Source organism: Oncorhynchus gorbuscha, linkage group LG19 (genome assembly GCF_021184085.1).
Source record: "Oncorhynchus gorbuscha isolate QuinsamMale2020 ecotype Even-year linkage group LG19, OgorEven_v1.0, whole genome shotgun sequence".
Lineage (NCBI taxonomy): Eukaryota > Metazoa > Chordata > Actinopteri > Salmoniformes > Salmonidae > Oncorhynchus > Oncorhynchus gorbuscha.
In genome coordinates, this window is record NC_060191.1 from 9,564,846 (window position 1) to 9,580,035 (window position 15,190).

General features: G+C 43.0%; 1 protein-coding gene across 3 annotated transcripts in view; it reads left to right on the plus strand.

Annotated features, from left to right (window-relative positions):
* LOC124005299 (histone-lysine N-methyltransferase 2A-like) overlaps positions 1 to 15,190 on the plus strand; it is an 80,488-nt gene that overhangs the window by 1,973 nt on the left and 63,325 nt on the right. For all 3 annotated transcript variants that reach the window (XM_046314428.1, XM_046314429.1, XM_046314430.1), the window contains exon 2: positions 4,395 to 4,473. In XM_046314428.1, coding sequence (XP_046170384.1) covers positions 4,395 to 4,473 — 79 coding nt within the window. The remainder of the gene's footprint in view (positions 1 to 4,394; positions 4,474 to 15,190) is intronic.

Consider the following 15,190-nt stretch of genomic DNA (forward strand, 5'->3'; position numbering starts at 1 on the left):
TGTCAACAATGGGAAGTCATAGTCACAAACCTCCGTTGAATCACCTGCTACTGTCCTCGCTCCCATTGGCATACTGTTAGTGCACTCGGAAAGTATCCAGCCTTATTCTGAAATGGATGAAATAAAAACATTGTTCGCATCAATCTACACACAATACCCCATAATGACAAAGCGAAAACAGGTTTTTTGAAATTATAGCAAATTTATTTAAAAAAATAAACAGATATCTTATTTACGTAAGTATTCAGGCCCTTTACTCTGAGTCTCGAAATTGAGCACAGGTGCATCCTGTTTCCATTGATTATCCTTGAGATGTTTCTACAACCTGATTGGAGTCCACCTGTGGTAAATTCAATTGATTGAACATGATTTTGAAAGGTACACACCTGTACCTATGTAAGGTCCCACAGTTAGCAGTGCTTGTCAGAACAAGGAATTGTCCGTAGAGCTCCGAGACAGGATTGTGTGTCAAGGCACCAAAACATTTATGCAGCATTGAAAGTATTGTAAGACAGTGGCCTCCATCATTCTTAAATGGAAGAAGTTCGGAGTCCCCAAGACTCTTCTTAGAGTTGGCCGCCTGGCCAAACTGAACAATCAGGGGAGAAGGGTCTTGGAGAGGGAGGCAACCAAGAGCTCTGTCACTCTGATTGACAGAGCTCCAAAGTTCCTTGACAGAGCTCCACCAATCAGGCCTTTATGGTAGTGGCCAGATGGAAGCCACACCTTAGTAAAAGGCACATGACAGCCTGCTTGGAGTTTGCCAAAAGGCACCTAAAAAACTTTCTGACCGTGCGAAACAAGATTGAACTCGTTGGCCCGAATGCCAAGAGTCACGTCTGGAGGAATCCTGCACCATCTCTACAGGGAAGCTTGTTGGTGGCAGCAGCATGCGGCAGGGACTGGAAGCCTAGTCAAGATCGAGGCAAAGATGAACGGAGCAAAGTACAGAGAGATCCTTGATGAAAGCCTGCTCCGGAGCGATCAGGACCTCAGACTGGGGTGAAGGTTCACCTTCCAACAGGACAAAGACCCTAAGCACACCCAAGAAAGGGATAGGTGGATACCTAATCATTTGTTCAACTAAATGCCTTCAACTGAAATGTGTCTTCCCCCCTTGGGCTGGCTTAATTGACATCCACGTCTTCGGCGCCCAGGGAAGAGTGTGTTATTTACTGTCTTGCTCAGGGCAGAAGGACAGATTTTTACCTTGCCAGCTCAGAGATTCGTTCCAGCAACCTTTCGGTTACTGTCCCAACGATCTAACCACTAGGCTAGAAAACACAGGAGTGGCTTCGGGACAAGTCACTGAATGTCTTTGTGTGACCCAACCAGACCCCCGACTTGAACACTGAAATATGCTTCAACAAAGTACTGAGAAAAGGGTCTGAATATTTACGTAAATGTCATATTTCAGTTTATTTTTAATACATTTGCAAAAATGTCTAAACCTGTTTTTGCTTTGTCATTATGGTGTATTGTGTGTAGATTGAAGGGGGGAGTGGTACATTTTAGAATAAGACTATAAAATATTTTTGGTTGTTATTGGAAAAAGTCAAGGAGTCTGGATGTTTTTGGTCGTTCTAGACCAGCCTTAATTTGGCCCTAACAAAAACGCCCACGATTGGTTCAGATTTGGTCCGATCACCAATCCTAGACTCCTGTGTTTCACAAGTTTGCACAGTACAGTGAAGCACAGCTGGGTACAGTAAAGACTATAAGAGTATAGTTCATTACGCTTTAATGCAGAATCCTGCGTTTTTCACTCAGAAAAAGAGAACTCCTAAGATAATGTATCTTGCTGCGTTTTGTAAGCACAGATCTAAAATGCTTCTTATAGTAATTTCTGCTCAGCATCAGACACATTTTTTTGTGCTTCAGTTGCACTTCTCCACTTTTCTCGGTGTAGCCTACTTTTCTCCGGTAAAATGCAAGATTAACTTCAAGCAACACATTAGGAAATGTAGCTGGCTACTCTTTTTCTATGATGAACAATGGAAATATGATGGCCATGCATCGTTTTTGCAAAAAAATACCTTGCTTTTTTCATTGTAAGCTATTTTACTTGTATGGCTGCTAGCCAAATAGTGTTGCACTTCTGTTGTCATCTGATGAAAGTGAAGCTATTTTCTGCTGAATGTGTTGCACTAATGTATTTTCTGTGAAGGAGAACTATAGTTGCACACCCCTGATCACTCAATTGAAACCAAAAAAAAAACGCCTTTCAACAAAACACATGGGAGATGGTTTAAAGCTCAGAATTTGATTTCTGAACTCTAACGCGACCCCCGGTACAGTAGAGTCTACTGTACTAAGTAGGGATCTTAACAGTTAACCGTTAATTGGTTAGCAGCCGAAAATACATTTGACCGCTCATGCTTATCAGTCTATAGGTTAATTTTGCATAATTTAGGAGATTTAAATTGGCCATGTGTATTTTCGTTGGCTGTCATGTATCTTATCTGTCACACGTGCACAGCATACAGAGAATAGCCTATCACCTGTCAGAGAGCAGTTCCTCAAAAAATGGTATTGGAGTGAAACATGCTTTTATATATAACTTTTTATTTCTCAATCTCAACTCTCAACATTCGAGTACATATGCTATAGTCAACCATAGTCAGGCTAGCAGTGCGTCACCCACCACTGCAGCATGAGCTTTAGGCAGTATAATTGTTTGAAACCTGAAAGTTTTACTTGACTTCAAATGAAGCATGTCTTACCTTGCTTCAAGGTTGCCCATAAAAACGGAGGTAATTATTTTATATAAACTTTCTTAATAACTTAAATTTTTCTACTGTTCTATTGGTTTTCGTATCAACTTTCTTTTGTTGTCAAGAAACCCAAAGGCTCAATCCTAGTCATATTAGCAACTCATCCTAATTGTTGCTGTTAGATTTCCCATCTTTTTGTGTGACAGAGATTTTAATGTCTGTCACACATGAAACCACTCGCATTAGGTGCACTGTTTTAGAGCTGTGTTTTCCTGCATAATGCATTTTGGCAAATGTTTGACAATGACATTTTATTTCCTGCTTCATTACAAGCGTTGCATGTTCCATAATAGGCTTGACTGTAAGACAATAGGCTTGCTATTGTTGCATGTTTGCATGTAAGCTCTTAATGAAAAATGGCTGCTCTTTTTCCATGTATAGTATTTTCGGTTGATCACACCATTTTACTGTTTGGGAAAATGTAGCTGTTTTATTTACCAGTTAATGATGGTCGCAGCAGAATTGACTGAAATTTGCATCCCTAGTATGTGCTGTACTGTTTATTTATATCTATTTTACCTTTTATTTAAGAACAAATTCTTATTTTCAATGACGGCCTAGGAACAGTGGGTTAACTGCCTGTTCAGGGGCAGAACGACAGATACCTTGTCAGGTCAGGGGTTTGAACTTGCAACCTTCCGGTTACTAGTCCAACGCTCTAACCACTAGGCTAACCTGCCGCCTCTGTACTGTAGACCTACAAGTCTATGATTGGTTCAGATTTCATCCGGACCAACCAAATTTGGTCATGGGCTCGTGAGAATAATGGCCAGTGTGTAGAATAATACCCATATATGCAAAGTATGATATTGCATATTTTTATCTTTGTGTACCTAATTCAGGACACCATGAAGAGTGACATAATTATGCATTTGTGTAGTACAGATCAGGGACTGATTTAGGTAATTCTGCTATCGTTGTTCTCATTACCGGTTGTAAATTTACTTCACATAGTGTATTCAATAACCAAAATAGATTTTCAAAGTCGAGGTGTCATGTCATAGCTGACACTCCATTCTTTCTGCGTACATCTCTGAAGTTTTTGGGAAATGCAGTTGCATAAACAGAGGGAGATTTTACTGTTACCAAATTTAGCATCTGCACAGTTCTTCCAGTAAATGTATTTTTGTGAAATTTTCTGTGTAAATTGTTCAAAGTCGTCCTTGTGCATAGAGTTGTATGGTTTGTTCTACATTGAAATCAATGTTTTTTTGTTTAGAATATATTGAATGTAAAAAATAGGAGTCTCAGCATAATTCCCTTACCAGGGAATTATCTACTCTCTACATGACATTACACAATCTAATTTTAAATCATTTTTGATTGCCATGCTACTCTTGTCCCTCAAGGTTGGGATATAAAAAAAAATATTCTGTAGTCAACAGTACCAGTTCTATCTATCTATTGCATAAGCCTAGTTGTGTTCAGGTGTGTGTGTTTGTTGGGTTTGTTAGGTTATTGTCACTGTTGTCAAAGCTGTTAGGCCTAATTGTTGCATGTAAACTACTATTCATCAATTTCAAATACATATTCGTTATCAAACTAGTTATGTAAAATTGTGAAACAGTCAGAAAAAGAATGTTGGGTGTCCAAAGTTAATAATCTGACCTTGCCTTTCAGGAAGATGATTTCACAGGATTTGAATCTGATCGTAAAGGATATAAAGGCCCCGTACGGTCCGGACATAATCCCTCCAAAAGTAAGTATTAGCCTATTCTAAACCTATTCCCATCCTTTGCCACTGATCTATTATTCTTGGGTGGAATTGAGATTTTCATACCGTAATTCTGCCATCCCGGGATTTACAGTATAACTGGTATAGCACAGAAGGGGCTCAAAATGCAAAAAAAGGCCCATTGGCAGTCTATTAGTCTTTTAGCTAAATGCTAACGAGCGCAAATGAACAAACTAGAGGTCGTCCGATTGATTTTTCAACGCAGATACCAATTTATTGGAGGACCAAAAAAAGCCAATGCCGATTACTCGTCCGATTTTAATTAAAAAAAAAATATATATATATATATATATATATATATATAATGACAATTACAGCAATACTGAATGAACACTTTTATTTTAACCTGATATAATACATCAATAAAATCAATTTAGCCTCAAATAAATAATGAAACATGTTCAATTTGGTTTAAATAATGCAAAAACAAAGTGTTGGTGAAGAAAGTAAAAGTGCAATATTTGCCATGTGAAAAAGCTAACGTTTAAGTTCCTTGCTCAGAACATATGAAAGCTGGTGGTTCCTTTTGACATGAGTCTTCAATATTCCCAGGTAAGAAGTTTTAGGTTGTAGTTATTATAGGAATTATAGGACTATTTATCTCTACACCATTTATTTCATTTACCTTTGACTATTGGATGTTCTTATATGCACCGGTATTGCCAGCCAATTCCCGGGAGTTGATGGGCTTGAAGTCATAAACAGCACAATGCTTGAAGCACAGCGAAGAGCTGCTGGCAAATGCAGGAATGTGCTGTTTGAATGAATGCTTACGAGCCTGTTGCTGCCTTCCACCGCTCAGTCAGACTGCTCTATCAAATCATAGACTTAATATAATAACACACAGAAATACATTCATATGGTCAAATCCGGAAACAATCATTTCAAAAACATAATGTTTATTCTTTCAGTGAAATACGGAACCGTTCCGTATTTTATCTAACTTGTGGCATCTCTAAGTCTAAATATTGCTGTTACATTGCACAAGTTTCAATGTTATGTCATAATTATGTACAATTCTGGCAAATTAATTGCGGTCTTTGTTAGGAAGAAATGGTCTTCATGCAGTTCGCAATGAGCCAGGTAGCCCAAACTGCTGTAAATACCCTGACTCTGCTTGCACAGAACGCAAGAGAAGTGACGCAATTTCCATAGTTAAAACAAATTAATCTTGGCAGGCAATATTAACTAAATATGCAAGTTTAAAAATATATACTTATGTTTTGATTTTAAGAAAGGCATTGATGTTTATGGTTAGGTTGGTGCAATGACAGTGATTTGTTTTGCGAGCGAGCTTGTTAAATCATCACCGTTTGGCAAGTAGGCTGTGATTCAAAGATAAAATGCAGATTACCGATTTTGTTATGAAAACTTGATATTGGCCATAATTAATCGGCCATTCCGATTAATCGGCCGACCTCTAGTCTGAACATCGGACAGGATGGCATCGTCTCCCTCAATCCGTGCAATGGCTACTGCTATAGGTTTCAGGCTGCTTACCCACTCTCTCCCAAAATACATCATCCAGGAGGATCCTCTTGATGGGGCTGTCCATATTGGCAGACTGTGATATGGCCATTTCTTGGAGAGATTCCTTCCCCTCCAGGATACTGTCAAATATGACGACAACACCACTCCAAGAAGTGTTGCTGGGCAGCTTCAATGTGGTGCTCTTATTTTTATCACTTTGCTTGGTGAGGTAGATTTCTGCTATAACTTGATGACACTTCACACACCTAACCATTTTATTGGCTCTCTTGTAGAGTGTATCCATTGTTTTCAGTGCCATGATGTCCTTGAGGAGCAGATTCAACGCATGAGCAGCACAGCCTATGGGTGTGATGTGAGGGTAGGACTCTCCTTTAGACCAAGCGGCCTTCATGTTCGCAGTATTGTTTGTCACCAGTGCAAATACCTTCTGTGGTCCAAGGTCATTGATGACTGCCTTCAGCTCATCTGCATTGTAGAGACCAGTGTATCTGTTGTCCCTTGTGTCTGTACTCTTGCAGAATACTGGTTGAGGGGTGGAGATGATGACGTAGTTAATTATTCCTTGCCCACGAACATTCGACCACCCATCTGAGATGATTGCAGTACAGTCTGCTTTCTCTATGATTTGCTTGACCTTCACTTGAACTCTGTTAAACTCTGCATCCAGCAAATTATAGATAAAGCATGTCTGGTTGGAGGGGTGTATGCTTGGCGAAGAACATTCAGAAATCTTTTCCCATACACATTGCCTGTGAGCATCATAGGTAAACCAGTTGCTTACACAGCTCGAGCAAGACCTTCATCAGCATTTCTCTGACTACGTTCCTCCATTGAGTAAAAAAAACTTCTGATTCCAGGAGGACCGTGAGCTGTTGCTATGGATAAGGTGTCTCGTCATTTTAACCTCGAATAGCAGTAGAGGGACTTTGACAAAAGGTGGCTTGTTGTGGGCTCTGATGGAACTTTATGCACTTGGCCAGATGATTTTCAATCTTTGTTGCATTCTTCACATATGATTTGGCACAGTACTTGCAAATGTACACAGCTTTTCCTTCTACATTAGCTGCAGTGAAATGTCTCCACACGTCAGATATTGCCCGTGGCATTTTCCTGTGAAGATAAGAAAAAAATGAGTAAAAAAATAATGATACATGGCTCAAAAAAAGGGAACACTTAAACAACACAATGTAACTCCAAGTCAATCACACTTCTGTGAAATCAAACTGTCCACTTAGGAAGCAACATTGATTGACAATACATTTCACATGCTGTTGTGCAAATGGAATAGACAACCGGTGGAAATTATAGGCAATTAGCAAGACACCCCCAATAAAGGAGTGGTTCTGCAGGTGGTGACCACAGACCACTTCTCAGTTCCTATGCTTCCTGGCTGATGTTTTGGTCACTTTTGAATACTGGCAGTGCTTTCACTCTAGTGGTAGCATGAGATGGAGTCTACAACCCACACAAGTGGCTCAGGTAGTGCAGCTCATCCAGGATGGCACATCAATACGAGCTGTGGCAAGAAGGTTTGCTGTTTTTTTTTCCATTTTTTTCACCTTTATTTAACCAGGTAGGCTAGAACAGGTTCTCATTTGCAACTGCGACCTGGCCAAGATAAAGCATAGCAGTGTGAACAGACAACACAGAGTTACACATGGAGTAAACAATTAACAAGTCAATAACACAGAGAAAAAAAGGAGTCTATATACAATGTGTGCAAAAGGCATGAGGAGGTAGGCGAATAATTACAATATTGCAGATTAACATTGGAGTGATAAATGATCAGATGATCATGTACAGGTAGAGATATTGGTGTGCAGAAGAGCAGAAAAGTAAATAAATAAATAACTGTGGGGATGAGGTAGGTGAAAATGGGTGTGCTATTTACCAATAGATTATGTACAGCTGCAGCGATCAGTTAGCTGCTCAGCTAGCTGATGTTTGAAGTTGGTGAGGGAGATAAAAGTCTCCAACTTCAGCGATTTTTGCAATTCGTTCCAGTCACAGGCAGCAGAGTACTGGAACGAAAGGCGGCCGAATGAGGTGTTGGCTTTAGGGATGATCAATGAGATACACCTGCTGGAGCGCGTGCTACGGATGGGTGTTGCCATCGTGACCAGTGAGCTGAGATGAGGCGGAGCTTTGCCTAGCATGGCCTTGTAGATGACCTGAAGCCAGTGGGTCTGGCGACGAATATGTAGCGAGGGCCAGCCGACTAGAGCATACAAGTCGCAGTGGTGGGTAGTATAAGGTGCTTTAGTGACAAAACGGATGGCACTGTGATAATCTGCATCCAGTTTGCTGAGTAGAGTGTTGGAAGCAATTTTGTAGATGACGTCGCCGAAGTCGAGGATCGGTAGGATAGTCAGTTTTACTAGGGTAAGCTTGGCAGCGTGAGTGAAGGAGGCTTTGTTGCGGAATAGAAAGCCGATTCTTGATTTGATTTTCGAATGGAGATGTTTGATATGGGTCTGGAAGGAGAGTTTGCAGTCTAGCCAGACACCTAGGTACTTATAGGTGTCCACATATTCAAGGTCGGAACCATCCAGTGTGATGATGCTAGTCAGGCATGCGGGTGCAGGCAGCGATCGGTTGAAAAGCATGCATTTGGTTTTACTAGCGTTTAAGAGCAGTTGGAGGCCACGGAAGGAGTGTTGTATGGCTTTGAAGCTCGATTGGAGGTTAGATAGCACAGTGTCCAATGACGGGCCGAAAGTGTATACAATGGTGTCGTCTGCGTAGAGGTGGATCAGGGAATCGCCCGCAGCAAGAGCAACATCATTGATATATACAGAGAAAAGAGTCGGCCCGAGAATTGATCCCTGTGGCACCCCCATAGAGACTGCCAGAGGACCGGACAACATGCCCTCCGATTTGACACACTGAACTCTGTCTGCAAAGTAATTGGTGAACCAGGCAAGGCAGTCATCCGAAAAACCGAGGCTACTGAGTCTGCCGATAAGAATATGGTGATTGACAGAGTCGAAAGCCTTGGTAAGGTCGATGAAGACTGCTGCACAGTACTGTCTTTTATCGATGGCGGTTATGATGTCGTTTAGTACCTTGAGTGTGGCTGAGGTGCACCCGTGACCGGCTCGGAAACCAGATTGCATAGCGGAGAAGGTACGGTGGGATTCGAGATGGTCAGTGACCTGTTTGTTGACTTGGCTTTCGAAGACCTTAGATAGGCAGGGCAGGATGGATATAGGTCTGTAAAAGTTTGGGTCCAGGGTGTCACCCCCTTTGAAGAGGGGGATGACTGCGGCAGCTTTCCAGTCCTTGAGGATCTCAGATGATATGAAAGAGAGGTTGAACAGGCTGGTAATAGGGGTTGCGACAATGGCGGCGGATAGTTTCAGAAATAGAGGGTCCAGATTGTCAAGCCCAGCTGATTTATACGGGTCCAGGTTTTGCAGCTCTTTCAGAACATCTGCTATCTGGATTTGGGTAAAGGAGAACCTGGAGAGGCTTGGGCGAGGAGCTGCGGGGGGCCGGAGCTGTTGGCCGAGGTAGGAGTAGCCAGGCGGAAGGCATGGCCAGCCGTTGAGAAATGCTTGTTGAAGTTTTCGATAATCATGGATTTGTCGGTGGTGACCGTGTTCCCTAGCCTCAGTGCAGTGGGCAGCTGGGAGGAGGTGCTCTTGTTCTCCATGGACTTCAGTGTCCCAGAACTTTTTGGAGTTGGAGCTACAGGATGCAAACTTCTGCCTGAAGAAGCTGGCCTTAGCTTTCCTGACTGACTGCGTGTATTGGTTCCTGACTTCCCTGAACAGTTGCATATCGCGGGGACTGTTCGATGCTATTGCAATCCGCCACAGGATGTTTTTGTGCTGGTCGAGGGCAGTCAGGTCTGGAGTGAACCAAGGGCTGTATCTGTTCTTAGTTCTGCATTTTTTGAACGGAGCATGCTTATCTAAAATGGTGAGGAAGTTACTTTTAAAGAATGACCAGGCATCCTCAACTGACGGGATGAGGTCAATGTCCTTCCAGGATACCCGGGCCAGATCGATTAGAAAGGCCTGCTCACAGAAGTGTTTTAGGGAGCGTTTGACAGTGATGAGGGGTGGTCGTTTGACTGCAGCACCGTAGCGGATACAGGCAATGAGGCAGTGGTCGCTGAGATCCTGGTTGAAGACAGCGGAGGTGTATTTGGAGGGCCAGTTGGTCAGGATGACGTCTGAGGGTGCCCTCGCTTACAGAGTTAGGGTTGTACCTGGTGGGTTCTTTGATGATTTGTGTGAGATTGAGGGCATCTAGCTTAGATTGTAGGACTGCCGGGGTGTTAAGCATATCCCAGTTTAGGTCACCTAGCAGAACAAACTCTGAAGCTAGATGGGGGGGCAATCAATTCACAAATGGTGTCCAGGGCACAGCTGGGAGCTGAGGGGGGTCGGTAGCAGGCGGTAACAGTGGGGGACTTATTTCTGGAGAGAGTAATTTTCAGAATTAGTAGTTCGAACTGTTTGGGTATGGACCTGGAAAGTATGACATTACTTTGCAGGCTATCTCTGCAGTAGACTGCAACTCCTCCCCCTTTAGCAGTTCTATCTTGACGGAAGATGTTATAGTTGGGTATGGAAATCTCTGAATTTTTGGTGGCCTTCCTGAGCCAGGATTCAGACACGGCAAGGACATCAGGGTTAGCAGAGTGTGCTAAAGCAGTGAGTAAAACAAACTTAGGGAGGAGGCTTCTGATGGTGACATGCATGAAACCAAGGCTTTTTCGATCACAGAAGTCAACAAATGAGGGTGCCTGGGGACATGCAGGGCCTGGGTTTACCTCCACATCACCCGCGGAACAGAGAAGGAGTAGTATGAGGGTGCGGCTAAGAGCTATCAAAACTGGTCGCCTAGAGCGTTGGGGACAGAGAATTAGAGGAGCAGGTTTCTGGGCATGGTAGAATATATTCGGGGCATAATGCGCAGACAGGGGTATGGTGGGGTGCGGGTATGGCGGAGGTAAGCCCAGGCACTGGGTGATGTTAGAGGTTTTATCTCTGGACATGCTGGTTGTAATGGGTGAGGTCACTGCATATGTTGGAGGTGGGACAAAGGAGGTATCAGGGGTATGAGGAGTGGGACTAGGGGCTCCATAGTGAATTAAAACAATGATAACTAACCTGAGTAACAGTATACAAGGCATAATGACATTTGAGAGAGACATACAGCGAGGCATACAGTAATCACGGGTGTTGAATTGGGAAAGCTAGCTAAAACTAGGTGAGACAACGGCTAATCAGCTAGCATAACAACAGCAGGTAAAATGGCATTGACTAGGCAACGGGACCGACAGATAAAACAAACAAGCAGAATGGAGTACCGTGATTAATGGACAGTCCAGCGTGCATCAGCTATGTAGCCAAGTGATCAGAGTCCAGGGGCAGCGGTGGATGGGGCAGGGGGGCTGGGCTGGTGAGTGTTATCCAGGTTAAGAAAACTAACAATGACTAAGTAGCATGTAGCTAGCTAGCTGGTAGCTAAATAGCTTGTAGCTAGCTGGTTAGCTTCTGGAGGTTCTTGAGTGTGTTCTAAAAATAAAGATCATAGCGATTCCGTATCACATTGGGTGAGGCAGGTTTCCGGAAGGTATAAACACATTTTAGAGATGGAAAGTACATATGGGCCACTGCGTTTTTGGGACGCGGCGATGCAGACGGTTAGCAGGCCTGTGCTAACAAGCTAACAGATTAGCAGGCCGGGGTGAACAAGGTAGTAGTTAGCGGACCTGGGCTATACAAGCTAGCAGTTAGCATGCAGAGTTAGCAAGCAAGGAGATAGCGAGGGCTAGAGAGTTAGCCTTTGGAGGACGTTGCGATGGGGTGAGTCTGTTTATTCCTCTTCATGCGGTGACATCGATAGACCGGTCGTGGATCCGGGTATAGAAGCCCAGGAGTATGCTAGGAGCTCTGGCCGGGCTGGCTTCAAGCTACGTGGGTGGAAACGCTAGCCAGGAGTAATCAACCAGGGTTGCTGTTTAGCTCGATAGCTAGTTGTGAAGATCCAGCTGAAGAATGTTCCGTTTGTGGTGGGAATCTGGGGGTAAAAAATAAATAGGTCCGTTATGCTCTGGTTAGCGTCGCGTTGTTCGAACTGGCGAGAGCTAAAGGTTAGCTGAAGACCGCTAGCATAGCTGGCTAGCTTCAGTTGAAGGGTTTCGGTTTCGAAGTAAATATAACTACTTTAGGAAAAGTAGCTACATTGGCGGGTTGCAGAAGAGTATTTGGAAGCTTAGGTTTAGCAAAATGTTTTTAAAGATATGCGAAGAAAAAAAATATCTAAAATATCTAAAACGAAAAAGAGACTATATTTACAGAGAGACGATACGATAGGATGAGTTACTGCTACACCATCTTGGATAACTATTAAAGTGTCTGTCAGCGTAGTGTCCAGGGCATGGAGGTGCTACCAGGAGACAGGCCAGTACATCAGGAGATGTGGAGGAGGCCGTAGGAGGGCAACAACCCAGCAGCAGGACCTCTACCTCCGCCTTTGTGCAAGATGAACACAGATGAAAGCAGGTTCACACTGAGCACATGTGACAGTCTGGAGGCGCCGTGGAGAACGTTTTGCTGCCTGCAACATCCTCCAGCATGACCGGTTTGGCGGTGGGTCAATCATGGTGTGGGGTGGCATTTCTTTGGGGGGCCGCACATCCCTCCATGTGCTCGCCAGAGGTAGCCTGACTGCCATTAGGTACCGAGATGAGATCCTCAGACCCCTTGTTAGACCATATGCTGGTGCGGTTGGCCCTGGGTTCCTCCTAATGCAAGACAATGCTAGACCTCATGTGGCTGGAGTGTGTCAGCGGTTCCTGCAAGAGGAAGGCATTGATGCTATGGACTGGCCCGCCCGTTCCCCAGACCTGAATCCAATTGAGCAAATCTGGGACATCATGTCTCGCTCCATTCACCAACGCCACGTTGCACCACAGACTGTCCAGGAGTTGGCGGATGCTTTAATCCAGGTCTGGGAGGAGATCCCTCAGGAGACCTAATTTTGACTTGTTTTAAGGACATTACATCAAAGTTGGATCAGCCTGTAGTGTGGTTTTCCACTTTAATTTTGAGTATCTGGACTCCAAAACCAGACCTTCATGGGTTGATAAATTTGATTTCCATTGATAATTTTTGTGTGAGTTGAATGTGCTGACAACAAAATATGTAAAGAAAAAAGTTTTTAAGAATATTTCATTCAGATATAGGATGTGTTATTTTAGTGTTCCCTTTGTTTTTTTTGAAAAGTGTACAATTCCATGTACAGATAAATATTTAAGCAGTTAGATTAAACAACTCCTTTTGTAAGATCTTTTTTTTTAAATGAAACCTGTATGGAAACAGTAAGCAGGCTCAAGCAAGTTAAAACCCACATGGTAAAACTAACTAGCAAAAAAGGTTAACAAGTTAGAAATTATTTAAACACACTTTGCTGTAGGCTAATATTTACTGGTTAACAAAAAATAATGTATGTCTTAAAAAATATATTCACCCCACCCAGTATTGTAATCAAAACTTCCCAGAAAGAATGTAGTCCTTGGCTCAGACAGTGTAGTAGTTTGGGCTCAATAGCATCTCATTAGTGTGCAATATCTCGAGAATCAGCTTAACATGTGATGGAAGAGTGCACTGCACATGTGATGGAAGAATACATTGTGTATGCAGAGGGTTTCAATTCCATTGAACTGGGTGTAGTTTAACCAAAATATGTCAAGACTTAGAATTGCCTTACGTGTATCCCACAAAAAAAGCTTCACTGTTATAAGCTAACGTTTTTGATGAATTTTAGCAAAATTCCTGGGCTTAACTTTTCATGGACAATTTCCTGAAATATTCTGGAATTTTACCGGAAGGTTTCCGACCCTTTGCAACCCTAGTCCTGAAATTCAAAGCTTTATGTTTGGGAAAAATCCAACACATCACATCGCTGAGTAACTCTCTTCATATTTACAAGCATGCTGGTGGCTGCATCATGTTATGGATTTGCTTGTCATCAGCAACTACAAGTGAGTTTTTAAGGACAAAAGAAACAGAATAGATCTAACAACAAGCAAAATCCTAGAGGAAAAACTTGTTTGGTGTGCTTTCCAACAGCCAATGGAAGACAAGTTAACCTTTCAGCAAGACAATAACCTACAACACAATGGCATGTACAGTGGGGAGAACAAGTATTTGATACACTGCCAATTTTACAGGTTTTCCTACTTACAAAGCATGTAGAGGTCTGTAATTTTATCATAGGTACACTTCAACTGTGAGAGACAGAATCTAAAACAGAAATCCAGAAAATCACATTGTATGATTTTTAAGTAATTCATTTGCATTTTATTGCATGACACAAGTATTTGATCACCTACCAACCAGTAAGAATTCCGGCTCTCACAGACCTGTTAGTTTTTCTTTAAGAAGCCCTCCTGTTCTCTCTCATTACCTGTATAAACTGCATCTGTTTGAACTCATTACCTGTATAAAAGACACCTGTCCACACACTCCATCAAACAGACTCCAACCTCTCCACAATGGCAAAGACCAGAAAGCTGTGTAAGGACATCAGGGATACAATTGTAGACCTGGACAAGGCTGGGATGGGCTACAGGACAATAGGCAAGCAGCTTGGTGAGAAGGCAACAATTATTAGAAAATGTAAGAAGTTCAAGATGAAGGTCAATCACCCTCGGTCTGGGGCTCCATGCAAGATCTCACCTCGTGGGGCATCAATGATCATGAGTAAGGTGGGGGATCAGCCCAGAACTACATGGCAGGACCTGGTAAATGACCTGAAGAGAGCTGGGACTACAGTCTCAATGAAAACCATTAGTAACACACTACGCCGTCATGGATTAAAATCCTTCAGCTCACGCAAGGTCCCCCTGCTCAAGCCAGCACATGTCCATGCCCGTCTGACGTTTGCCAATGCCCATCTGGATGATCCAGAGGAGGAATGGGAGAAGGTCTGATGAGACAAAAATAGAGCTTTTTGGTCTAAACTCCTTGCCAAGAATACCATCCCAACCGTGAAGCATGGAGGTGGAAACATCATTCTTTGGGAAAGCTTTTCTGCAAAGGGGACAGGACGACTGCACCGTATTGAGAGGAGAATGGATGGGGCCATGTATCTCGTGATCTTGGCCAACAACCTCCTTCCCTCAGTAAGAGCATTGAAGGTGGGTCGTGGCTGGGTCTTCCAGCACGAC